The 27,244-nt window shown below is 41.5% G+C and overlaps 1 protein-coding gene across 2 annotated transcripts; it reads right to left on the bottom strand.

Annotated features, from left to right (window-relative positions):
- Window positions 1–5,994: 5,994 nt before the first annotated feature.
- Window positions 5,995–26,993, bottom strand: LOC127658639 (serine/threonine-protein kinase LATS2-like). 2 transcript variants are annotated; one of them, XM_052148018.1, is made up of 9 exons: window positions 26,792–26,993; window positions 22,585–22,846; window positions 21,629–22,043; window positions 13,498–13,630; window positions 11,850–13,387; window positions 10,819–11,401; window positions 10,389–10,571; window positions 10,194–10,300; window positions 5,995–10,025 (listed from the first exon to the last, which is right to left on the bottom strand). In XM_052148018.1, the coding sequence occupies exons 3-9, from the start codon at window positions 21,980–21,982 to the stop codon at window positions 9,495–9,497; spliced, it is 3,429 nt and encodes a 1,142-aa protein (XP_052003978.1). In that variant the 5' UTR covers window positions 21,983–22,043; window positions 22,585–22,846; window positions 26,792–26,993; the 3' UTR covers window positions 5,995–9,494. The 2 variants fall into 2 exon arrangements, with proteins under 2 accessions (XP_052003978.1, XP_052003979.1); XM_052148019.1 differs by having other exon boundaries at window positions 22,585–22,841.
- Between the last annotated feature and the right edge of the window lie 251 nt (window positions 26,994–27,244).

The following is a 27,244-nucleotide window of genomic DNA, read 5'->3' as shown; positions in this document are numbered from 1 at the left end:
TCCACTCGATGTTTCAGAGAACTGGGGTTACGTGAGTAACCTATTGTTCTCTTTCATCATCTCGTGTTCGAGATCCACCTATGGGAGACATGGACAGCTCCCCGATTGCACAATACACTCACAGTGAGGTCCTGCAAGCCAGTTAAGAGAATGGTTGCCTATGGGAGACATGGACAGCTCCCCGATTGCACAATACACTCACAGTGAGGTCCTGCAAGCCAGTTAAGAGAATGGTTGCCCCAAGGAGGCGGTGATTGACACATCCCATAATCACACACATGGCAACCCTGAAGCACACAAGTGAGAACTGTGTACAGGTAGAGCATAAGTAACATGTTAGTGGCACAAACATAAAAATCAGCCCAGCAGCATACAGTAAAGACAACACCCAGGCAGGAATGTTAATGCATGTTTGGTGACATGGATGTGCACAGCCAACCGGCCCATTACCACGTTCTCTTACCTTCTCTCTCTCTCTCTCTCTCTCTCTCTCTCATATATATATAAAGAAAAGGAGCTAACAGGGGAGGGGCTATGAAGAACCCACCCCCAAGACAGAATGAGCTACCGGGGTCATCCAGCCGGTAGTAACGTACAAAAGTATGGGGAGAAGCCCATCTGGCAGCAGAACAGATGTCCTGCAATGAAACTCCCCTGAACAGAGCCCAAGAGGCGGCCATGCCCCTCGTGGAGTGGGCTCTGATGCCTTCTGGAGGCAGCACTCCCCTAGATTCATAAGCCAAAATTATAGCTTCCACAAGCCAATGCGAGAGGCGTTGCTTAGAAATGGGATTCCCAGAGTGAGGGGGAGCAAGAGATAAAGAGCTGATTACTCTTCTGAAAGGCACTGGTCCTATCCAAGTAAGCCCACAGGGCACGGACCGGACACAGACCATTCAGCCTCTGATCCTCCGCAGATGAAAAAGGAGGAGGGTGAAAAGCAGAAAGCTCCATTACCTCACACGAGAATGCTGGGAAGCATTTTGGCATAAAGGCTGGGTTAGGCTTAAGGAAAACCTTATCTCCACTAAGAGAGAATTTAGTGCACGAGGAATGAACAGAGAGTGCATGCAGGTCACTGACACATTTAGCTGATGCTAAGGCCAGGAGCAACTCTGTCTTGAAAGACAGGGGCTCAAAAGGTGGCTGACATAAAGCCTCCAGCACCATGGAGAGGTCCCACTCAGGAACAGTTCTCCTAGTAACTGGGAGAGAACGGTGGGCACCCTTCATAAATCTACGAATGAGGGGGTCCTGCCCTGCTGTTGAGTCGTCAAACCCAAAATGACAAGTGGAACTAGCCGCCAGGAAGACCTTAATAGTGGAAAAAGACCTGCCTTTATCCATAAGGTTTTGTAAAAAACACAAAATATCAGAGACTGAACACTGATATGATGTGGAACCACGGCCATCACACCACCCTTCAAACACTTGCCACTTACAGTCATATAGGGACCTTGTGGAGGAGGCCCTAGCATTCTGTATAGTGGCAACCACCTGTGGGGGAAGCCCCATCGAGCTTAAATTTCCCACAACATGCCCACTATCTGGGGGTGGAGTCGCCAGTCTCCGTAGAGCGGGTTCCCCCTCGACAGAAGGTCCGCGCCCCTGTTCAAAATGCCTGGAACATGGGTCGCACGTAATGACAGGAAGTGCCGCCTGCTCCACACTAAAAGCCTGTGAGCTAGGGCATGAGCTTGGGCGTGCACATGCCGCCCTGGTGATTGATGTGTGCCACTGCTGTGGTATTGTCGCAGCGAATGAGCACATGATGCCCCTGCAAGCAGGGCAGAAAATGATTCAGAGCTTTCCATACAGTCATGAGCTCCAAATAATTTATGTGGGCTGAACGAAGTTCGCTCGGCCACGAACCATTCACCGTCCTGCCCTCCTGAGTGGCTCCCCACCCTGTTAAGGACGCATCTGTCATTACCACTTTTCGCAATATAACAGCCCCGAGAGGGGTCCCATGTACGTAAATGTCTGCACTCCTCCAGTGGCGCAAGGCTGCTGTGCACCAGTGCGTCACTGTGACAGAGCAACAGAGGTCACGTAATGGGCTGAAGTGGAGGGATAAAACCCACTTCATGAATGCCCTCATTCACAGAAGGCCCAAAGGCAAAACCTGAATAGCTGATGCCATAAAACCCTGTAATCTGAGACATGTGCGATATGGCACTTTCGTCTCCTCCTTGAATTGTGATAGACAATTAATTAGAGAGCGAACACGTTCTTGTGAAAGGCGCGCGTGCATGGAGATTGAATTCAGTGCCAGACCCAGGAATATAACACTCTGGGCAGGTGTAAAATTGTTCGTTCACATTCACTCTGAACCCGAGTGATGTGATGTGCGTGAGCACATGGCGAGTGTCTTGCACCACTTTCTCCCTGGAATTGGCTAGGATTAACCAATCGTCTGTGTATGTTAAGATCCTTAGACCCGTTATTCTCAGCGGCACTAAACCCGCCTCCGCACATAGACAGAACACCCTCGGACCGAAAGGGAGGACTGTGAATTTGTAGCATATGCCCTGATAGGCAAAACTAAGAAATTTCCTGTGCGGGGGGTAGATACTGATGTGGAAAAAAGCATCTTTCAGAACGACTGATGTAAACCAGACTTTCTGATGAATTGAGCGCGTGAGTGTGCCGTGTGTTAACATTCTGAAATTGTATTTCCTCAAATGTTTGTTTAACAATCTGAGATCCATAATAGGACGGAGAGAGCCGTCCTTCTTTGGAACTAGGAAATAACGGGAGTAAAACCCCTGATTGCATTGATCTAGGGGTACTACGTGAATCGCCCCCTTAGCGAGGAGGGAGGAGATTTCTTCTTTCAGAATGTGAGCAGTGCTCTTCTCTGTATGAGAAAAGATAACGCTGCCGAAAGGCAGGGGTTTCCTGGCAAACTGGAGTCTGTACCCATTCATTATTGTTCGAATCACCCACTTGGGAGCCGACACAGCCTGCCAAGCTGTTGTGTGGCTCGCAAGTGACCCCACCTGAGCCGGGGAAGCGCTTATTGCTGCGTTTATGCCCGATTTGCTCATTTGAAATGCAATGGCGCCATCTAGTGGACAACCTAGGGGCGACATAAGGGGTTGCAGAGAGATGATCTCTCTCTGTAATGGATTTATTTGTTTTTTTGTGTTTTTGTGAAACACTGGGTCTGAAGCCTTTATTGAATGCTTGGGAGAGATGTAATAGGGGCTGTGTGGTGACACTGCTCTCATACATTTTCCCACTGTAAACACATCCAGCATGGGGAGGTTCCCCGACATGAGCTGGACAGGGGAACACACATTGTTCTGAACTGAACACACAGGGTGGGCACCCACTAGTGGGGGGGCTGACCCCACCGAGTGAAAACCTCCTTTTTTGTGAACTAGGAGGGTAGAATAAGAGTCCGGGGGACTGGTGGCCCGAGAACGTGGACTCAAAGCCCCCTGAGGCTGTGCATCAGGCCGGCCACTTACGTTTAGAGTCGGAGGGGGTATAGTTGGGGGGCTTCTTGGCCGCAGCCACGGCGAAAGACATTCTACCCCAGGGCTTAGCAGAGGATGGGTTACTCTGCTGAGGAGGTGGCTTATTGCGTGGCTTTGCCTTACCGGGGTGCTGGAAAGGACACCCCGAGGCAGGGGGGTTGGGTGTTCTCGCGGGGGGCGCCTGCTGCGGTGCCGCTTTCCTAGGAAGGCATAATTTGAGTGCTTCATCCTCCTTTTTCTTGTCGTCGCAACGCTGTTGCATTAAAGCGACTGCAGGGCCAAAGAGAGCCTGGCCAGGCTCTACAGGGGCACCCGCAATGCTCCACTTCTTACTGTCAGAGAGGCCCAACAGATTAAGCCAAAGTGCACGTTCTCCGGCCACTGAGAAAGCCATAGAGCGCCCGCAGGCTTGGACGGCCTGACGGGCATTACGGAGAACAAGGTGATTGACTGTGACAATCTCCTTCCACAGAGAAGGTGTGGGAGTCCCTTTATCTAGTTGCTGCCCCATGTCGACCAGGAGTTCAGCCTGATATGCAGAGAGAAGGGAGTTGACGTTGAGAGCCCTGACAGCCAAGGCCGAGTCTTTGAAAGAGGCCTGGTGTATGATGCAGAAAATCTGTCCAATCTGTCCAAGTAGGGATTAAGGTGTCTGGCAATAGAGGGCTCGATGGCCATCATATCCTTCACTTCAAGGCCTGCAAGACCGTGTTTGAGGTCCAGCGGGTCCCCCCAAAAATACCTCATATGCTTTGCACATGCAGGGAGGACGGGGAGAAGTTGTTTTCTCGGGCTGGGAGGGGATCCCAGGAGTTTCCCGTCGTACACGTCCCTCTCTTGGTCAGTGGCACTTTGTAGGGTTGGCCATTCAATATTGAGGCGAGCTGCCGCTCGCTCACAAACCTCGATGAGGACGGACTGGGGGAGGGCCGCGGGGGCGTTAGCCTGGGGAGTCATAGAAGACGGGATGGTATCCTCATCCTCCGAACCCTCGAGAAGGCCTGCATCGTCTTCGTCACCAGAACCAGCTGGCTCATTGGCAAACGAGGGGTCCCGAGAGAATGACCTCAGGGAACGGAGGGTTATTTTGATCAGCCCAGCTAAGAGAGGCTGCACCCGGGAGGGACCCAGGAGTGCGTCGTCATCACCATTTCCCCCATCGGAGTTGGAGAGTTCGAGGTTGGTGCACAGGGTAGCGGCGACCTTGAGCCTCCGGCGCCAGAGTTTTTTAGGCAGTGTCAGGCAGTGGCTACAGTTTTCCGGAAACTCAAGAGCCTTCTCCGCGTGTTTGAGACCCATGCACACAACACAGAAAGGATGAGGGTCTCTGGCCGCGATGAGGGCACCGCACGAGGCCAGGCAGGCACGCGATAGGCTGACCCCGGAGGAAGCCGTAGGTTTGGAAAATGCCATATTAGGGCGAAACTCTGTAAAATCCTTTGCGTGGAGCAGGGGAAGTGGTAAGAGAGAAAGGCAGGCAGCCTGGTGGTAGTTTAAGTGAGCGTGGGTGGCTTGCAATAAACAAGAAACAGATAACTTTGCTGAAACAAGACAGTCACGTCTGGCGGAGGCTGATCTGAGCGATGTGTCCTCCTGTAGACAAATGAGTGAAAGTCAAAATCCAACAGAGCTGAGAGAAAAACAGAGGTCGCGAGAAGCGAATGTCAACTGAGGAGCAGCAGCGCGAGCAGGTTGTTATATGCTCTTAGGTAAGGGGGTGGGTCCTTACCGAGCATAGGTCACGTGCTTCTATCTGTCTAGCCAGACTTGGGGCAATTGGATGCATATGCAGAGGTCAGGTACGAATGCCCTTCCCATAGGTGGATCTCGAACACGAGATGATGAAAGAGAACTGACATGACCACACGTGCCACTCCCTAAACTGAGACTGACTGGTCATCTTTTTATTAGTGGAGTAGAAAATGGCCAAACAGCTCTCAGAGAGAATGGGCTGTCATGTCCACACATGCACTTATTTATTTAATATAATCACAGCATTTTGCCGTCATGTAATCGCACAGGCTGACATCGCGATTGCGATATGATTTATCGTGCAGCACTAATATGGACACACTAAAACTTTCAGTACGCAATGTCATATTCTACTAGTACTATTGTGCCTTTTGAAAAGAGTGCCATGCGGGTATGAAATTGCTTTAATAAAAGAATTTCATACTCTGTTACCTCACATATTTCCCCACTGCATAGAGTATTTCCCCATTCCTTTGTGCATTCATTTTAGTTTATTTCCTTATTTCTTTATTATTAAACTTCATATGAATGCATTTATTTTCTTTTTATGTATATTTTATAAAGCTGATTCAGAAAGACACGTATAAGAATTTCAATGTACCTGTGCAAATGGCAAAATAAATCTAAATCACCCAAAAATATTGGCCGTTGCAGTTCCTCTCACACTATATGACACTTGCTGAAAAAGCAGCATAGCACTTTGGTATAACCACACACCACCACCACCTCATTCAATAATACTCCAAAAAAGTGGATGATTTGTTTCATTTAATTTAGACATATACATTTACACATGAAGACAGTGAAAGGATTTCTTAAACATTCTTAATTAATTCATGTCAAAATTAGATATAAATCCAAATGCATACTGTCTGTAATACTGTAGACATGTAGGGGTTCAAAAGTTAGCTTGGAAAAAATAAAAATAAAAGAATTAAGGATACAAAAAATATGTATATCTGTATAAATATATGTTCACTAGTAACAGTATAATACATTTAGAAGATTACAAACGTCAAAAAGTCCCAACCCATTTTTCCATTAAAATATAAAAACATACAATAAAGAAAAGACCCATCATCACACACTTCAAAATACAGTCAAAGATTGTCAGTCAACACTTTCAAAAGTAAAACACAGAGAATCCATCCTAAGCACAGCACACACATTACATTCAAACCTTATACCTGACTCTGTGAGAGATTCATAAAAAACTAATGTTTTTTTTCACTGAGTGGTCCATACTGATGAATATGGGTTTGCAAAACATTAGCCATCAATGAACTTTGATTGGACCAAATGGATGATAACAGTTTAGGTTTTTATATACAAATGGCACACCATCATAAGTCACACCATAGTATACATGTAAAAATGTAACTTACCTTTAAAGAGGCTCATACTCATACTGATATATATATATATATATATATATATATATATATATATATATATATATATATATATATATAAAACATATTAATGTTTAAAACATATTAATGTATCATATGTTGTTTTATAGCTCTTCCAGTCAGTGGTCGTAAGGGATAATTTAACAATACTGACTTGACATCTCAGTTTGGTCTAATGCAGCCACATAACAACATGATTGTCAGTACGTTTGAGATAATTAATACAGAGAACATTTTGTGCAGTGACCCATAATCACAAGAAATGATTAGATCACAGAAAAACAATATTAAATTGACTTCAAAACAACTGCAAGACATATCATTAAGCAAACCAAGCATACATATGTATTTCAATATCCATCCTGTCCTGACATTCACATACATCTCCTTCAGAGTCTTAGTGACAAGCATTCATTCTTGCTTCTTTTATCTCTTTCTCAAACTAGGCCTCCAAAAACACCTTCTATCTTACAGTCAGGACCAGCCTGAGAGCAAGAAGAGGTATTCCACCTCTTGAAATACTAAACACCACATGCTGGACACACCCACAGATTCATTAGAAGGCACACAATTCATCTCGACCATTCATACTGACAATCAATTCCACACTTTAAACACAGAGAGAATAAAAGTATGATGATAATGTTCTTTATATTGTAATAATAATAACAACAACAACAAGCAGCAGCATTGGGTCATAAAACTAAAATGAATGTATAATTCAATATAATATATATAGTTTTATATAGCATAATTCAGTTTAAAGTTATAAAGGCTATTTGTTGTTTTTAGAAAACTATATAATGCATTTTCTGTATTGCACATAGTCATACCATCAGACACATTTGCCTTTTCTTTCGCCACATTTTTCACTGTTTTCTAAAGAGTATCTACAACTGCCTCAAAAGTATTCTTTACATTTCAGCCATAGACTTTCTATAATACTGTGCTGTGTGTGATCATCCATTGAGATTGTTTTTCGCAAGCGTTCAGTAAACTTTGTTGAAAGAAGTTGGTGATAGACAAAATTACTCTGGATGAGGATGAACACACAAACAACAAAAACAAATCACCTTGACTTTTAAGACCTTCTGTGAAACTGACTGCAATTAAGATCTTTTGAGCAACAGGTTAAGAATAAAGCCAGAGACAGAGTTAAACAATGAGAAGCATTTAAAGTGTTATTTGTGTTAAGCTCTAGTATTGCTTCTCAGATTGGTTAAAAAGTAAAAAAATAAAAACTGTAAAGTTGCGGCATTGCTCCGGATAGCCAGCTGCATGGCCACTGTGTCTGTGGCAGTCTGAGAAAGCACAACTCTAAAAACAACACATGATTTGGGTATCTGTATGTGTGTGTATATATAAATAACTGGTAAAAGGTGTTGTAATGCAAGCTTTTAAACAAGATAAATAAAGCCAGGCAAGATAATTGTCAAATCAAAATCTTTGTAGAACAAAGCAATAAAACTTAACTAACTCGGTGGTCAGTGGCACTGCTGCCAATAACTTGGTGGGATTTTAGAAAACTGCTTCATGGTGTGGTTATTTTCACCGATGTGACTGTAGATTGCTGGCAAGTGAGTAGAAAGCAGGAATTAGTTCACTATTACTCAAAAATTTTCCAGATTGCAAAATAATCAATTTTTTGTGGCATCAACAAAATTCATGTTTCAACATGAAATTATTCAGCTCTCAATTAATAATATCTGAAATATTTTATAGACGTTACTTTCAAACCTTTAATAATGATGGACTTTTTTAAGAACCCATGTCCACAAAGTGCTGGCTGTATGTCTAGAATATTTTGTCTCAATACTTGTCACTTCTCAGAACACCATTTAACCTGATAAGGCATGAAACATAAAATGAAGTATATCTGTGTAATATTTACAAAATAGTGTGATAAGTGTATTTAACTGACAAATACAGTGTGATCTTTCTGACTGAATTAGCAGGATACATATATAAAAAAGTGACTTCATTTCAGTCCATAATGTGGGACCTTCAAAAAGCATTATTCACTAGTTTCACTTTGAGCCACTTGGTGGCACCACAAAACGATCTCAAACATTTAAATCTTTTTTTTAAGGCAAATTAGCCAAGATCCCATATTTGAAACTCTGGCTAATGATTTTATGAGTGATTAAAAATGAAAACACTCAATGAACCGCCACAGCTTTCACTGACAATGTTTTTGCATGTTGAACATGTATTTTTGTTTTGTGGGATTGCATTGTGGTGGAGGATAACCATGCATCAGTCTGCTCTCTGACTTAATTCCCTAATAACTAGGCCACTATTTCAAGCCAACATTTCTTCTGATCCCTCTCTGGTGTTCGGAATGGCTGTGTTAGCATCACCTGGCTGAGAGAGGTGAAGAAAGTAAAAAAAAAAATTTAAATGTCACTGGGGTATTTTTACCAAGTTGAATAAAGGAATGGGAAAACATTGACACATACCACACTAAACACAAGAGTAGATTGGTTTGATAAACAAACCACAGAGCAGCAGAAAAACATCTCTCTTTTTTTTTTTTGTGCTCTCATAATAAAGCAGCCAAATTTATCAATCACACTAAGATCCCCTGGACTATATCTTGTGCACTTCCTTGGTCCCAGGTCAGTGCTTCTCTCAGGCAAAGGATACTGCATAATGATTTGAGGAATAAAACAATTTCACACAGAACATTGTGCACTCTGTTTCTGTTGTTCTCCGTGTTCTTTCATTTCTTTAATGTACAAAAGTACACCCTGAAGAGAAAGTACGGATTAAAAGAAGGGTAGGAGATGCAGCCTATTAACTGATAAAGCCCTGTATAGGTTAAGGCAGAGCAACATTAACAGTCTCACACATAAACTGGCTCACACCCTTCCCCTTGTTCTTCCTCTTCACGAACATCTTCCTCCTCCAACCCAGACTTCAAGCTACTGCCCTCACCACTAGAGGGCAGGTCGTGCGTCGCTTCGGGGGGCTTGGGATAACGGAATGGACAACCATTATCATCAAAAAACCTGCGGAAGGTGAACTCGTAGAAGGCGTGCTCGGGGTGTTTGCCATGAGCAGAACAGAGAGTGTCCCAAGTGCGGGTGCTGTCCCCACTATCGCTCCAGGCCCCTGGACCGCCCTCCTCCTCCACGGGATCAAAGTTGGATGTATCCATAGGGTGGACAATTTTGGGTCGGTAGGGGGCAGGCTGTGTGCGAAGATTACTGGAGAAATCCATCTCAGAAAAGAATGGGTGAGCTTTTATCTCTCCAGCCCCATTGCCCCCTAAACGCTCTTCCGCTGAGCAGCAGAGCTGACCAATGATGTCAACCGCCTCAGGGCTCAGCTTCACTTGTGGTGGCACCTGCAGGGTATTCTCCCAGTTTATCACCTGTGGAGTAGACATCATCATCGACAATTTCAGCAATACCTCTTCTCAGTTATACAGTTCCATTCCCATCCCCTTTATATTTAGTGATAATACAACACCAAAGAAAATCTTGTTGCATCAATCAAAACTGTTTAAGCAAAGAAACCAAAGAACATTTATTTTTCTTACCTTAAGCTGTGTCTCTGTTGGGGTTGGCGCAAGGAAGGGTGGCTGGCCAACCAGCATCTCAAACAAGATTACTCCCACACTCCACCAGTCACACAGCTGTGTGTAGCCTGCATATTATAACGCATCACCCTTAACAGGTGGAGAGATCTATAGATACTATATTAATAAACAGGTCTCTTGAAGACAAGAGCTTACCTTTGCGCAGAAGCACCTCAGGGGCGATATAGTTAGGAGTGCCCACCAGAGAGTGTGCCAGGCAACGCTGGTGCTGTCGAGTCGCCCGCTGTTCTAAAGTCATCAGGCGGTCACCACAACGGCAGTTAGACACATTGTCCCAAAAGTCACTTGGTTCCATACTATCCTGCCGGATATGGTTCCCTATTCATGAAGTGTAGAAGAGAAACACAGCCAATTAAATAATTTGAAGTCTTCAAGGGGCTAAAGAGTCATATAGAAACAAGCAATATAAGTCATTAGTCTTTGAAAGAAAAAAAAGGGAACCGGGGGAAATCAGCCTGAATGTGTATACATTTATACATAGCAGTATTTAATGTACTCTTACAAAAAATTCACCAAGGCCACTTTTCAAAAGCGATGAGCTTCACATTGTCTTCATTATCTTTACCTTTTTGGTAATACTTTGAGTTGTGAGTCCAACGGAACCCAGTACACAGACCAAAGTCAGTCAGTTTGATGTGTCCATCCAGGTCAATGAGAATGTTGTCTGGTTTGATATCTCTGTGAATGAAGCCCATTTTGTGTACACTCTCAATGGCTAACGTCAGTTCTGCCACGTAGAACCTGGCTAAGGGCTCTGGGAACACCCCCATCCGGATCAGCAGGCTCATCATATCTCCTCCAGGAATGTAATCCATGACAAAGTACAGGCTGTCTCTGTCCTGGAATGAGTAGTACAACCTGACTACCCACTCATTGTCAGCTTCAGCCAAGATGTCCCGTTCTGCTTTCACATGGGCTACTTGGTTCCGGTTCAGAACATCTTTCTTTCGTAGAGTCTTCATGGCATAGAGAGCCCCTGTGTCCAATTTGCGTGTAAGACACACCTCACCAAATGCCCCAATGCCTAGCGTCTTGATTTTGACAAACATAGATTTGTCCATCTTGGCACGTCGCAGTCGATTGTAGTTGGATTCCTTCTGATTCAGCATCTTCCTCATCTGTTCCTGCTCTGCCTCTGATAGGCCAGCCTGGTGGAGACAAAGAGATAGAGGAGGGTGGTTTTATTTAATAAGAGTAAAAATAATACTTATTCACGCCTCAGAAAATATACTTGGATTAAAATATTCTTGATAAATCAAAACTAAACATGACTACATTTAATATCTTTAAAATTGCCTGAAATTAAACTCGAGCAGTGGTAAAAGGAATAGTCCAGCCAAGAATGAAAATTCTGTCATCAATCATTTACTCAGAAACTTTTTCACAATGGTTTGTCCATGTACCTCCCAAAAGCAAAACGTAAGTTCTTTCATGAACACGTAAACATGTACTCACCAACATGCAAAAAAGAGCAATGGCAAAAGTCGAAATTTTCACAGTAAAATAAGTAAAAAAAAAAAAATGTTTTCTAACCAAACCTGATGACAGAAATTTCATTTTGGGTGAACTACTCCTTTAAAGTCTAGTCCAGCTCACCTTGGACATCTCTTGCTCCAGCTGCATCCTGCGGTTGAGTTTTTGCTGGTACGTCTTCATCACATTCTCCACATGTTGCTCCATGTAGAACTTGAAGGCGAATGGAGAGTAACTCTTGATGCGTGACTCCCTCTTCTCTTCATCTCGGGCATTCTTTCGCACAGGAACCGGTGAGGTCTGGATCTGCTTCTTATCTTTCACAGCCTTCTCTCCTTTGCCTGCCTTTGCTTTGTCTTTGGAAACAGGTTTCTCCTGTTTTCCTGCTGAGGCACTCTGGACAGTTCTACTTGTTACACTGACATCTGGAAGTCCACCCATGGCTCCAGACTCAAGGGATGCAGGCTCAGCTCCAGGTCCAGAACCAGGCAGGAGCAGTGTTTTGGGGTAAGGTGGAGGAGGACAGCGGTGTTCTTGGTTAGGCTCCAGGGTAAAAGTCTCATCTGGCATATAACCATGAGACTCAGCTGCTTCTTGGGCTTGTGCACTCAGCCAGCCTGGGTGACATGGTCCCACTGCTGTCTTTGGCTCAGGCCTCATGACCCGTATACTCTTAACAGGTGGCTGGATTGGTGGAGAGGTTACTGCAGTGATTGTGTTAGGTGGACCCAAAGGTGCCTCCTGCTTGCCAGCAACACTTGCTGTAGGAGGCAATGCCTGCCTCACAGTCACCTTTTGATGGTTGTTGAAAGAATTGGTTCTACTGGGGATGCGCACCTCACCTCTAAAGGGCCCCTGTGGCTGCCTAGCTGGAGAAGTCCCCTCAGGAACTTGGGCTCCTGGCCAATGATGCTCATACAGGTCAAGGTTCAGAATGGCCCTGGAAGGATTAAGAAGGCCTTGAGGAACATCTGAGAATTCCCCACCCATTGCTCCAGTGGCTACACCAGGGGGACGTGGCATCATGTGAACCTGGTGTGTGGTAGGGCTGGCTTGGCGTGGGTGCGAATGTGGTGACATATATAAGGTGGGAGGGTAGCCACCACCATTTTGGCCCATTGCTCCTTTGCTTGGCATAGTAACATAGTTGTCTGGTGTGAGTGGAGGCATCTTGTTCTGGAAGGAAGCACTCCGTTTGACTCCATAGCTGGAAGGCTCCATCATATGAGACCTATAGTCATAATGAGGGCCAGGGCCTCCTGGAGGCTGAGCCTGGAGTTGCATGGGAGGTCCAGGCACACTGTAGCCCATCATAGCCTGGTCCATCACACCAGGGTAGCTTTTTTGCTGGGATGGACCAGCTGTGTACATAGGGTTCCCAGGGTTATTTTGGGAAGCCATGCCTGTGGAGTAGGCACCCATACTGCCAGGACGACCCATTGGGTTTCCCATGGCAGGACACTGTGAAGAGTTGGCAGGTGGTGTCATGTAGTTCATAACAGGTGGTCCACCCATGTATGCTCGAGCCAAGTCACCCTCAGCCCCATAACTAGCTCCTTCATAGAGTGGTGCCCCCATTTGGTGATACGGTGGCATTGCACCTTTCCCAGCGCCCTCCATTGCTGATCTGTGGTCCATCAAATTTGACATACCACCTTTTCCTATAGGGTAAGGGAAATTTTATCTAAAATTAAAAATTCATCATAAATTACATGCATATCTGTATATCCATCTTATGTATGTGTGTTTCAGGGAGTAAGTGTGCACATACCTGGGGATGTCTGTTTGATGACACGTACAATCTGTTCATTGTGTGGGTCCAGGTAACTCATTTTACTTATGTACTCCAATGCTGCCTCGATGTTACGGCTACCAGTCTGTTTTAGGGCACGCACTGCCATTTTCTGTTTTAGAAATTAAAAGTGAAAACTCAAAAAAGGCATAATTTACAGTACATTTTTAAAACAATGCATTTTTGTCATTTTGTTCAAATGCAACACTTGAACACTAATTTAAATAGACATTCAAGAGTCCAAGGCTTCCTTTATGTAAAAGGCCGTGTTCTAGACAAGTTTAATTTATTGAAGTTCTTAAGACAAAATAGCTTCCTTCCAGGCTCTTTGTAAGCTTGTTGAATTTGTTGCGATCGTACCATATCGTTTTGGCCTCTGTAAACCTCTTCAATTATTTACATAAACTCATGTATGTTAATATAAACCAAACATGCACACATACTGTGCACACAGCAGATAAAGGTTAAGACTACATTCCCTGCAGCTGCTTCCTCTGCAAGTTATGCACAAGCTCTTTCCTTTTCCAGTCCCCCATTATATGACAAGGGCAAAACACACTATGACTTTTGCACACTTGATCAATCATAACAATATTAATGCATTGAAACAACTGCCAAGACTTATGGATTTGAAAGTAATACTTAACAAAATAACACATTATTTTAGCCTATTTGTTTAGAGGCAGATTTTTTTTTAAAGAACTAGTATAGTTATAAACCTAAGTGGACCTTCAACGATTACCCACCACACAACAACTCCATTCAAGACACGTCCAGTCTTCTCTGAGATGAATGCCGTGAATGTCAGCTGGTGAATCCGCCAGAACTTTTTTGCGCCCCTTTCCATTGATCGATGTCCCCTTCTAAAAAATTTACATGGACCTCATCAGGCCATTAGAATGGATGCCATGTGGCCATCGCTTTGTGTTGCAATGCGATATCCAGAAGCAGTGCCCCTGCGCAACATTTCAGCACGAAGTGTTGCAGAGGCACACTTGAGAATTTTCTCCCAAGTGGGGATTCAAAAAAAATCTTCACTGATCAGGGCACTACGTTTATGTCATGTACACCAAGAAAAGTGTAAGAATTATTGGGGATTAAATCAATTCGGACCAGCATTTACGACCCCCAAATTGATGGCTTGGTCAAACGATTTAATCATACCCTAAAGAATATGATTTTCGTATTTAATTTCGTACATGAAGACACTCGAAATTGGGATAAGTGGCTCTAGCCCCTATTATTTGCAGTGCGAGAGGTCCCGCAAGCCTCCATGTGGTCAGTGTTTCCCATTAATTGACTAGACTATGGCGGACCGCCACAGTCTAATTTGCCCCGTCATGGTCTCGTAATGAACCGAAAGGTTTTTACACTTCTCATCTAAAACATATTTGCACTTCTCAGTCTCATAATAACATAAAATAAAGGTTGCGTTTCATGCTCTCTCTCGTGCGCCAGTCAGTTCAGTCAGTTCCTCCCCCGCTGCTGTAAACTCATGCGTTCATACACACTCGCGGATATCTGCACTGGAGTATTCCTGGATCCGTCTAACGTTATTTAGTTGAGGAGGATGACACTTTTTGAGGTAAGTAACGTTAACCAGCCTTCTACATTGTGAGTAAATCACTCACATGTGCGAGTAACTTTCACATTATGCGACCAATAATGTCTGTTATTAGCCACTGGCAACAAGTAAATATTAACATTTCACTCGCCAGTGATAGAGTTGTGTAGTTTCAAAGCACAGAGTCCCTTTTACTAAATAAAAAGCAGTTGATTAAGTAGCTGGATTCAGCCTCATCCTTCCCTGCATGATGTCTCATGCGTGCAGGAAAAAACACTTGTGTCTCATTCAGTTGAACTACATACGTAACTTGGCAAAATGTTACATTGCTTACGGCTTAACTAGCTAGCTTTCGTTAGCAGTCTGAGGTAACGTTAAAAGATTAAAAGCTGAAACTGACATCACTAGTTTGTACCCTGCTTTTTAGAATGGTTAGAGCACAAAATTCTTAAAGCTACAGTAGGTAGTATTTATTCATTGAAAAAATTGTTTTCTATATAAACATGGTGTCTAAGTTAAATGAGAACCTGTGACAAATTAGTTAGCACCACAGAAAGGCAGGCCTTGGCTCTGTTTGTGAACACCCCCAGCTCAAGTAACCCTGGCTGGGGGTGAAGGGCATCATGTATATGGGGAAGAATTTGGGGCACTGTTTCTCACAATTCAATTTATTTCAATGTTGCCTACTGCAGCTTTAAGAGCACAAAACTGTTTACAAGAGCACAACACTAGCCTCTTAATGTTGCTCTCAAATTGCACCAGATAGAAGTATTTAACTTTAATATTTACAAAATTTTCTTATGGGGGAGCATACCCCGGACCCCCTAGAGGGTCGGAGGTCCACCCCCGATAGTCTCACAAAATCCTGTGGGAAACACTGGGGGTTCTCCCTATTTTAACTATTGTACGGGCATCGACCGTGCGGCTGTTTTCTATTGCAGTGAGAGCTGGAGAGGGATAAGAGCGAGCCAGCCGGAGGAGAGAAAAAGCATGCAGCTATTTATGTGTGTTTTATGTGCTAAGAATAGACACTGAAAAGTTTGCTCAATAAAAAAAGGTCTCACATTGGATTGTTTAACCTAGCTTTGAGTGACCTAAATCTTGCCACATACTGTTACACATGGAACAGCTGGACGGAGTGCAAGGGTCTATATATCTAACAGTTGCTGGGTTTCCATCCAAAATGTTTAGCATTTTTTAAGCGCATTTCTAAAAATTAGACTTAAGAAAATACAAAATGTTGCACATTCCCATCCACTACGACGTAATGCACATTATCATGAGTGAGCCGCCTCGTCATGATGGAGCAGCTGAATGACCTCGCCCTGCTTTGGGAACTGTTTTATTTGCAAGACTGGAGCAAGTATTTCATTTTATTAAATGTATCCTTGAGACACCACAGAATAAGTGTAATAAGTGTATAATTTGTGTTCTGGCAGATTGTGAGGACCCACTTTATTGACCAGCTGTGAGATAAACACGTCTGAATGACAAGCGCTATTTTCAAAGAATTGTGTGCCAAGGTCGGACCTTTCAGTGAGATAGTTACATCAAGCTATCGCACACTCATAACACATGCACGAATGGTCAAAACATGTCATCGTTTAGTAAATAAACAATTTTCATTGTGCATTTTAACTAATTTACATAACTATAGAAAATCCACCTCCTCCTAGCACATTATATTTTAAGCTAATTTAGGAAGTTTATATCAAGCACTTCCATTCAGAAGCATATCAAGCACTTCCAATCAGGATTTCATATGCACAATTTCAAATTGTGCATAAAAATAGTTCGATGGAAACCCACCTACTATCCTCATACTATCTAACTAGCCATGTTAAAAACACAAAAATTGTGGCAAAAGACACACATAAAATAATTGGCCAAAATGGCCAAAGACATCCAACTGAATGCATATAGCTGTAGCTCAGGTGTATTAAAGAGGATGATGTTAAGACACAACTTCTCTCAGAGAAATTTATCCTGCAAACTGTGTAACAGCTTAAGCACAGCATTATGTCAGCAAGCTAGTTAAAGCACTGGCACAAAAAAAAAGAGAATATTCTAAATCTAGTCCACCGCAGTAACAGACTATTCTGATTAGTTGACTCTTGACTCATCGCTAATTATTACATGCAATTACTGTAAATACACATATGCACGCCAGGTACTACAGTCTGTCCTGACTCCTGTACAAAGCACAGTAGAGAAGCACACAGGAAAAACTCTAAACACAAGCTGTCTGTCTACGATCATTGCTCTCAGAAATGCTGGGTCTGTCTGTTGCATTCCATCACTGTCTGCTCCAAGGGTGTGTGCCTTCTCGTCCCCCTTAGTGATTTAAAGGCGCCACTCTCACTCTCACTCTCACACACACACACTTCAGTCTAGTTAAGAGAAGGGCTGGGTCTGGTTTGGCCCTGGGTAAGAGTTTCAGCCCTGACCTCCACTGTCATGGCGACAGATGTTCAGGACATTCCACAAACCAGGAAGCAAGAATTTTAACTATGTGGAAATCTATGCTTCGATCTCCCTTTAAATGTTCACTGTTCCAATCTGTCTTTAACATTCAAACTGGTTGTTCCCAAAATATCCTGTTTGTATTTACACTCTTGTCATGATGGCCATCACCATAAGCCTCAGTGCTACACTAGGCATTCAATCGCTGACTGTGGTGACGGTTAGTATCCAAGCAAAAACAGAAACATTTCTTTCTCTTTTTTCAAAGTCTGAATGAAAAAGTAAACAATATCTTACTGACTGAAGTGACATAACTACTGTATATTCAGCCACTGTTCAAAAAGCCATTTTTATGAGCTTCCACTTTGACCCAAATTCTAAAACACATTGCACCAACGTAAATGGAAATGAAAGCCATATGGAGACTGAAATATAGGAGCGCTTGGACAGCATCATCAGCAGATGGACGTGGAGAAGCAGAACATCATACAGACTATAAAAAAGTAACTTCCCCTCAGTAGTGCTTTCTATGAACTAGACACAATATCTCCATTCATGAAGATAAAAGTACCTAAAAATGCACCGATATGCCTGATTGCACAAAGGATGAGCACTAGAAAATAAACTAGATATCTCCATACTAGATCAGAGTACCATCGACTCGGGTGGACTTAGTCAACATTAAATCAAAATTGACCCCATTTACTTTCTTAATGCACATTCCTGATCTTCATGTGCCCGATTCATTGGTGCATGTTATTTTAAATAAAAAAACATTTTGTCTTAATTTTTTTTATTAATGTCCTAACTTCACCAGCTCAGATAACCACTCTGTACCATTTTGGTGAGAAGAATAAAATCTCAGAATGCCATTCTGAGATACGGGTTGGTGCTGTTTGGTGGCACCAGGGGACCTACACAATATTAGGCAGGTGGTTTTAATGTTGTTGCTGATCGGTGTATATCATGTTCACTTTTTACGATCCAATGAATTCCCAAAGGACAAATCAAGCTCAGACCTTCATTTCTTCTTAATCAATATCCAGTTTTACTTGAAAATATGTTTTTTATGCTTTATATTATATATAAATGGGTATAACGTGAATTGTGTAGCATATGTAGTGTGAAATGGTACATTACACAGCACAGTTAATATTTGAGACACTGAACATATGGATCTTTTTCAAAGACTGGGATGTGTTTTAGTCTTTATTAGCAGCGTAAATATAGCAAATGTTTAAAAAAATGTATTAATTGGTGTAAATTTCCAACATATTACCCTGCATTAATTAAAAAACTAGTTACTACAGATGTAATGGGGTTTCTAATACAGTTGCTGAGGGAGTGACTTTATATTTCTTTTCCCCTTTTGGAAAGTCATAGAAATCCAATAGTCAGTGGATTAATTCTTTAGCTGTTGGAGCAAATGGGAAAGCAAAAATAATATTTGGTGTGGTCTCACATTCTGCTATAGAAGTTTACCCAGCAATAGTTTACGTCCACAATCCAAAACCGGAAATGTGAAGGTTAATTGGGCTATAAACACAAGCAGAACAAACTTCTGCACAAATTGTACATAAAATCATTCTTACAAAAACTGTCACATTAAATTCAATGACACAATTTACAAAAAAAATGTATTCATGAATGACAAGAGAAATTTGTTCAGCTTGTGTTGAACATGAATATGCCCCACTGGATGCATTGTGAGAAAAGACTTATATCAACATAACATATATATCATAATGTGTATATATATAAGTACACAAACATCACATACATGAAACATTTCCTCCTTCAAAAGGTGGTTATGTAACTGTCAGCTGCATTGCTGTGTAATTTGTGAGGCGAAAACCAACGATAACGATCAACCTAAAGCAGCCCTGGGAAGGGCCAGAGGCAGCCATTTAATTTCCTGGAATGTACAGAGGGTCACAGGAGCACAGGCCCCAGTCAGACACAAACAGAGAACTTAAAATACCATGCCACGCAACAGGGTTAAGTCATTATACAATAATGGCTATATCGCTATTTAAAATAAAATAAATAAACATGCAGAAATGTATGCCCTGCTCTTATGGGAGGTGTAGGTGTATGTGGTGCATGACTATTTAAGTGTGACAGGAACATGACTCATTTAAAATACCAAAGGACTTTTGGCCATGCTAAAGTTGAACAACGGAAGAGACTAGGTCAGACAGACTGAGCCACAAAACACAAATTTTATATTTTTGTAACAATTAAATAAAAAATTTCAACCACCAGTATGAAGACAAGTGAAGAGAAAAACATAGGAAGGACTGGAAAAAGAGACCCAGTCAGAGTGTCTGTGCTCTCCCAGCCTATGTCTGTTATTCATGCTGGGGAAAGTGTACCTCCCATCTTGAATTGAACTGATCACTTCCTATGTGTTAATGTAGTACAGGCTGTCCTATCAATGCAGGACAAAGACAATCAGCACATCCTGGATTCGAACTCCTGACTCCAGAGGTGGTAAAATGCCATTTAAAATAATTTTAGATGGAGTATACAGTACCATGTATGTCACATTGCAGGACTCCAAGGACATGTCAAATTCCCAAAGAATTAAATGTCAACGACTCATATTTTGATTATTCATAAACATTTGTTTATAAAACAAATATTTAAAAAAATATTTTGACCAAGATCATTGTCTAAATCAGCCCAGCATCAGGACCAAAAGCAATAGCCTTTCTAAGATAAAACTGCATCAAGAATGCATCCAGACAACTTGATCCAAATCAAGCCTGACTCCATACTACACTTCATCTGATAGCATATTTCTGCTTCCAGAGACCTAAGTCTCTATTTAGCTGTCATAAAAGCAGCTAGGCTCCCTTCAGCTAGGCCTCGTAATTCCTCTGGACCATGGTGGATTTCTCTGTGGTGTTGTGCATGGGCTTGAGCACAACATTCCTCACATGCCAAATACAATCACATGGCTGCTCTCAGCGATGTATCAGAACATTAGTACCAAAGCCCAAACAAATAGTCATTAACGATATGACAAGGTGTCTGTATTAGAAGGTCTGAAATGATGCACACTAAATAAATGTAATATCAAACAACAGATGCAATGTTGGAAAGATTCTTGGTCAGATCTCCTCAACTGATTAAACAGGCTAATTTCAATAAAGATCATCAAGGATTCATATACCATCTTTGGTTAATAGCATTTTTCCATTAGATATACAAATTCAGGGTTAGAATACTGGATTTAGTTTGGCTACACCTAATACCTATTCATTTTGCCACAAGATTTCAGGACAGGAACATAAGTAGCACATATAGCAGAAATAAATTGTGATTGCACAATAACTAGCATTAAGTATTACCACAATTAGGAATTCCACAGCTATTTAACAGAAGTTTTACTCCTTAGTTATGGCATACTTTGTTGTAGTTATAATGGTTCTGTTTGTACAATATCAAATGAAACTGATTTTACAGAAAAAAAAAGTTGGGAGAGGACAGAACTTAACTGCTCAAACGTGTATAAATGTTTTTGTTTTGGGGGGTTAAGAGTGAGGAAGGGCTGTCCACCACATCCTTTGGGGTGGAGACGTTTCACAGTGCTCTTCAAGATAAAACTAAACTATGAAAAAGAATTGTGAAATATGACTGCCATTTCACTATTACACTCAATATTATGTAAAGATTTTAGACTTGGCAAAGACTGGATCAATCGCACTGCATATTTACTGTACAATGTTCAAAGCCCTAGTTTTGCTAAGCCTCCACAAGGTCCATTGTACTATTGCTCAAGCTAGGAGGAATTTAGGAATCACTCTAAATATATGCGAAAACCAATATAGTGATTTATGCTTATTAACAGCAAGTGTTTATTTTTCCATTAAATAAATTTTACAAAATAATAATAATAATATATATATATATATATATATATATATATATATATATATATATATATATATATATATAACAATCCTTGGACAACATCAATACTCAATTTCATTACATTTACCAAGTAAAACACAAGAATTTAGTGACTGAGATCCAATACACATAAACACACACATTCTTTATCAATCTACCTCTTACCTGATCACAACCAGTATTGACAAGTTCCTGCAGCATCTGTCTGTTTACTTCAACAGGGTGCACTGAGCTGGATCCTTGACCTGACTTTTTGTCAAATTGCACTAGAGACATCTGGATCTCAAGAAGGGCATTTTGGTAGTTGTTGAACTTCTGGGGTGGCCGGAGCTGCTGTTGCCTACCAGCTTGGTCTTTGCCCTTAGAATCACCCCCTCTGCCCCCCTCCCCTCGGGCACTGCCTCCATGAAGCGCCTGGCTCACCAGCTTTGCTGGTTGTTTCAGTCCCTCCTTGATCTCCTGCAGACACTGGCGTGTGTTGCCCATGTATGGGGCAGCAGGGAAGGTCTTGGGCCTCATGGATGAACCTGGCCTGGTCTGGCTGGCACGGACTCTAAAGCCAAATACTCTCACACAAACACTTCACAAAGACAGAAAGAAACCTTCAATTAATCACTCAAACTTCAGGCAAAGGAAAACACACAAAAATAGGACAATAAATGTTGGGGGTGGGGTACTTTAAACTATACAATTTTACCTCACAATACTGTCTAATGTCAAGAACTGATATTTTTGTTACATTTTGGAATACTTTCTTGTTTCAGAACAAGTGTGTGCGTGAAACATAACATGGCACTAGATTCTCCATACAGCTAGACTGCAAGGCTTTTTGTACAGTATAACAATAAACACGCTGGAATCAAAGTATTCTATTCCCTCAGATAATGTTTTTTTTTTTTTACTTACACTGGTGGGCCTAAATTCTACGAGTAAGTAAAGAAGTTAAAATCTTGTTGCACAAAGGACGAAGTCAAATGAAGATGAATGAGAATCAAGAGTAAACATTTACAATATATCACAGTTTTGACTTGCAAACATAATTATACATTTTATATCTTTTGGCAGGTCACTGCTGATTCCCACCATAAAGAGTCGAAAAATAAGATTCAAAATCTACTTACACAAAACACACACACAGGTGCGGTTCTGAGTTGTTTGACCAAAACAGATAACAGCCTGCAGTGGGAAAGTTGCAAGGGAAGATCAGAATTCCTGTTGTTGCTTGTCTTTATTTCTGCTGCCTCTTTGGCTGTGGCTCTTGCTGGATGCTGGCCCACTCACATCCCAATACCCTCTTTCAAGGCTCACACTCCCCCTCCTCCCAAGACATGTGAGGGGTTACATCTGCATGCTTGTTCCATTCCAGTCTTGTACGCATCTTTTCTTGAGGAGACAGGGCAAGACAGAGTTAGAAAAAGTAGTCAGGATGAGGTTCAGGCACAACTAAGGTCCTGCATCACTCACTACTCTGCGTCTGAGTTCAGTCAGACAGTAATGCCTCTTTTATTGATTTGTTTCTAAGCACTAACAGATCAGTTTCATATTATGGTGCTTCATATTATGGTGATGTTAGTGATGCAGTCAGAGTAAAAGCATTACTTTGATGTACCAACTCAAATGGAGAGCAGGCTACTAGTAATAACAGCTAATAGTAATAATCCAAGTAATAAGGCAGACCCTCCATAAATAAAATCTAACTATTGACACAAGCTATGCATCACATTCATAACACATCTTCTGAAGGTAATTTATAGGGAAATAAAAGACATTTGGGGAAAAAAATTCGCTTTGAGGTTATATATATATATATATAATGCTTGTGTACGATTGAAAGTTGACAAAATGTATTTGTATCACACTGTAAAAAGTGGTGACCTGCAAAAGTTGCCAAAAGGAGCTATTTCTACCTGATCTAACTCTTAAAATTAGTTTTGTAGGTTTAACCCAATGTAATCAGGTTGATTCAGTGGTCAAATAATATTTGTACCATTAATAAAACCAGTTAATCTCGATGTTACCAAATGAAGCACAGTTTTAGGCTAACTTTAAAATAAAAAATTCCAGGTAATCTAACAAAAATATATTGATGACATCTTGCACTCACAGGAATATCCTAAAATTGGTCTAATGAAATGCTCTCTAGAATAAAGATGTCCCCTCTCCCTAATACCACCTGCTTCCAACAAGCAAGCAGCAAATCTTCATTTTATTTTACTAAACCACCAGAATTCAACATGATTTAAAGAACTAACAGGTTTTTGAATAAACATATTTTTGGGATGCTGGTGCTTAATACTGCAAAAAGCCAGTTATTAAAATAAAATAATTGCATTTATGCCAAGCCTAGAGGAGTCTTATTTATCCATTCTAATTTCCATGCCTTCCATTCCAAGCATTGCATCACAGGGACAACATCTAAACACTAATCCAAAAACACAAACACCACATAATTATTTCATAGATCATCCATTAGAAAGCAAATATTTATTACACAAGCCAATGAAGCCATTAATAACGCTACATCTATAGGAGTATTCACACAGCTCAGTGAGGTGATATAAGGTATATAAGGTACAGTGCATCCGGAAAGTATTCACACCGCTTCACTTTTTCCACATTTTGTGATGTTAAAGCCTTATTTCAAAATGGACTGCATTCATTATTTTCCTCAATTCTACAAACAATACCCCATAATGACAACATGAAAGAAGTTTGTTTGAAATCTTTGCAAATTTATTATAAATAAAAAAAATAAGTCACATGTACATTTGTATTCACAGCATGTGCTCAATACTTTGTTGAAGCACATTTGGCACCAATTACAGCCTCAAATCTTTTTGCGTATGATGCTACAAGCTTGGCACACCTATTTTTGGGCAGTTTCTCCCATTCTTCTTTGCAGGACCTCTCAAGCTTCATCAGGTTGGATGGGGAGTGTCGGTGCACAGCCATTTTCAGATCTCTCCAAAGATGTTCAATCGGGTTCAAGTCTGGGCGACTCAAGGACATTCACAGAGTTGTCCCGTAGCCACTGAACCGTCGCCCCAGTCTGAGGTCCAAAGCACTCTGTAGCAGGTTTTCATGAAGGATGTCTCTGTACATTGCTGCATTCATCTTTCCCTCGATCCTGACTAGTTCATGCCGCTGAAAAACATCCACACAGCATGAGGCTACCACACCCATGCTTCACTGTAGGGATGGTATTGGCCAGGTGATGAGTGGCGCCTGGATTCCTCCAGACATGACGCTTGCCATTCAGGCTTTAGAGTTCAAACTTTTGTTTCTCATTGTCTGAGAGTCCTTCAGGTGCCTTTTGGCAAACTCCAGGTGGGCCATCATGTGCCTTTTACTGAAGAGTGGCTTCCGTCTGGCCACTCTACCATACAGGCCTGATTGGTGGAGTGCTGCAGAGATGGTTGTTCTTCTGGAAGTTTCTCCTCGCTCCACAGAGAAATGCTGGAGCTCTGTCAGAGTGACCATCGGGTTCTTGGTCACCACCCTGACTAAGGCACGTCTCCCCCAATCACTCAGTTTGGCCAGGTAGCCAGCTCTAGGAAGAGTCCTGGTGGTTCTTAACTTTTTCTGTATCCTTCCCCAGATCTGTGCCTCGACACAATCCTGTCTTGGAGGTCTACAGACAATTCCTTGAACTTCATGGCTTGATTGTCCTCTGACATGCACTGTTAACTGTGGGAACTTATATAGACAGGTGTGTGCCTTTCCAAATCATGTCCAATCAACTGAATTTATCACAGGTGGACTCCAATCAAGTTGTAGAAACATCTCAAGGATGATCAGTGGAAACCGGATGCACCTGAGCTCAATTTTGAGTGTCATGGCAAAGGCTGTGAATACTTATGTTCACGTGAATTTTTTATTTTTTATACATTTGCAAAGATTTCAAACAAACTTCTTTCACGTTGTCATTATGGGGTATTGTTTGTAGAATTTTGAGGAAAATAATGAATTTAATCCATTTTGGAATAAGGCATAACATAACAAAATGTGGAAAAAGTGAAGCCTGTGAATACTTTGGATGCACTAACTAAACCTGACCATAAACACACTGCTGCAAAATATTATGGATCCAGCATAAACATTCACACACAGCTGGCATCAACACTGATTTGTGTTCTAGTGGTGTTCCTCTATAGTGTAAAATGCAACAATAAATTAATTAATTAAAATAAACAAAACATTGAATGCATGTGTTCTTCATTTTGAGGCTCTAAATTGTGTGATATCAATCTTTAGCTATCAATAACTCCATGGGCACAATATGGCACATAAAAAGGACATAAGAGATATCCAATAACAAATGTGTCCAGTACAGGGTGCAGTGATTGAGAGCCAACATTTTTATAACAAAATTAAACCACCACTTAGACTTAAGCTATTTATTTTAACAATAATCGTAATAAGATTTCATGTGCTTCAAAATGTTTGTCTAATTCTAGTGGCAAACCAAGATATCAGAGGACCAGTCCTGTGAATACAATCACAAATAAAATATATCGTTCAAGTAATCAATTTCATTATATTATACACAAGCAACAATATATTTTGAAGATAACATCAAAAGTACACAAAATGTGAATATGAAGAATGTTTTTAACACAACGAACATCTTACCAAAACATTTACAATTTAGTGGGTGGAGTGAATTACACAGTATCAAATCAATCAGTGTGTAATGTAATAGGCCTGTAGTAAAGGACATTATCTTCGAGTAATTATAAACATACAATTTTGTCAACTTTTGACTGCGCGAGATGCATAAACAAAAATCCACGAAAGATTAGCGATAGATTGTTACTCGCGAGTACAAATTAGTCTTCTGTTTTATCAAGCGAATTTTTTTGCGATAGCTCAAACGTTTATTATTCTTATCAACGTTTAGTTATTTGTGAATGTGAGTTAGGGTAAACACTTAAGTTCTACCATTTTAGTTTCATTCCTCGACTGTAAAAACAGGATACATTCGCATATATTACCTGGCATGTAAAACACTGACCATTAGTTTCAAAGTGTTTTCATAGATACAAACTAACTTTGAGACGGAACCAAGTTGCTGGGCCTTTCCAGTTAGAGCTTAGACATGTTAGTTCTTTGAGCGTCTGGAGCGAGACGAACGCAGATCCGCTGGAGCAACTCCGCATTCCAATGCAGGGAGAATGTGCTGCTGTTCACTCCTATCTCACTTTAATGAGGAATGCAGCTTAATTCCTAGACTTACAAAGAACATGCTACCGCAAATCGAATACATCAACGAATATATACGTTTCATGCCCAGTGTGTTGAAAATGAATACAGTTTTGAGCGACTCACCATGCGATTTAAGTGGTACCTTAGTCCAAGGAACTGGTTTAGACTTGAGTAAAGTTGTAAACTATGTATCTGACGTTTTATTGTCCCGGGATCGCCTTACGATGTCCTCTCATGAAAAGCACACAGTGAAAATAATGGGATTGTCCTCCATTTTCTCGCCACTCAAGGCAGAATTAGAATGCAGAACAAAGTTGGACACTTACTGCATCGTTAACATTCCAGAAGAGTCACGTGAGGCAACCATGCACGTCAGCACTGCACATTCCCCGGGCGGGGCTTTCGAAGTTAACAACGCTGAGATTATTCTGATCTGATGCGACAAGCACGGGAACAGATAAAATCAATGTAATGCATATTAGCGGACCTATGCAATAGACTTGTGTTGTTTGCATATACATTACATCTGCTAATATAAACCTTACTCCCTAATCATTGTGTGTTATGTTTTAAACC

Source organism: Xyrauchen texanus, chromosome 18, assembly GCF_025860055.1.
Source record: "Xyrauchen texanus isolate HMW12.3.18 chromosome 18, RBS_HiC_50CHRs, whole genome shotgun sequence".
NCBI classification, from domain to species: domain Eukaryota; kingdom Metazoa; phylum Chordata; class Actinopteri; order Cypriniformes; family Catostomidae; genus Xyrauchen; species Xyrauchen texanus.
Note: the sequence above shows the minus strand (reverse complement) of the source record. Positions and strands in the feature narration are given on the sequence as shown.

Excerpts from the sequence above, each read along its gene's own strand:
- LOC127658639 (XM_052148018.1), bottom strand. The coding sequence starts at position 21,982 with ATGAGGCCCAAGACCTTCCCTGCTGCCCCATACATGGGCAACACACGC. Across the intron at positions 13,388-13,497 it reads CATCAAACAGACATCCCCAG|GAAAAGGTGGTATGTCAAAT; the intron begins GTATGTGCACAC and ends CTTACCCTATAG. Across the intron at positions 10,572-10,818 it reads CTCAAAGTATTACCAAAAAG|GGAACCATATCCGGCAGGAT; the intron begins GTAAAGATAATG and ends CTTCATGAATAG.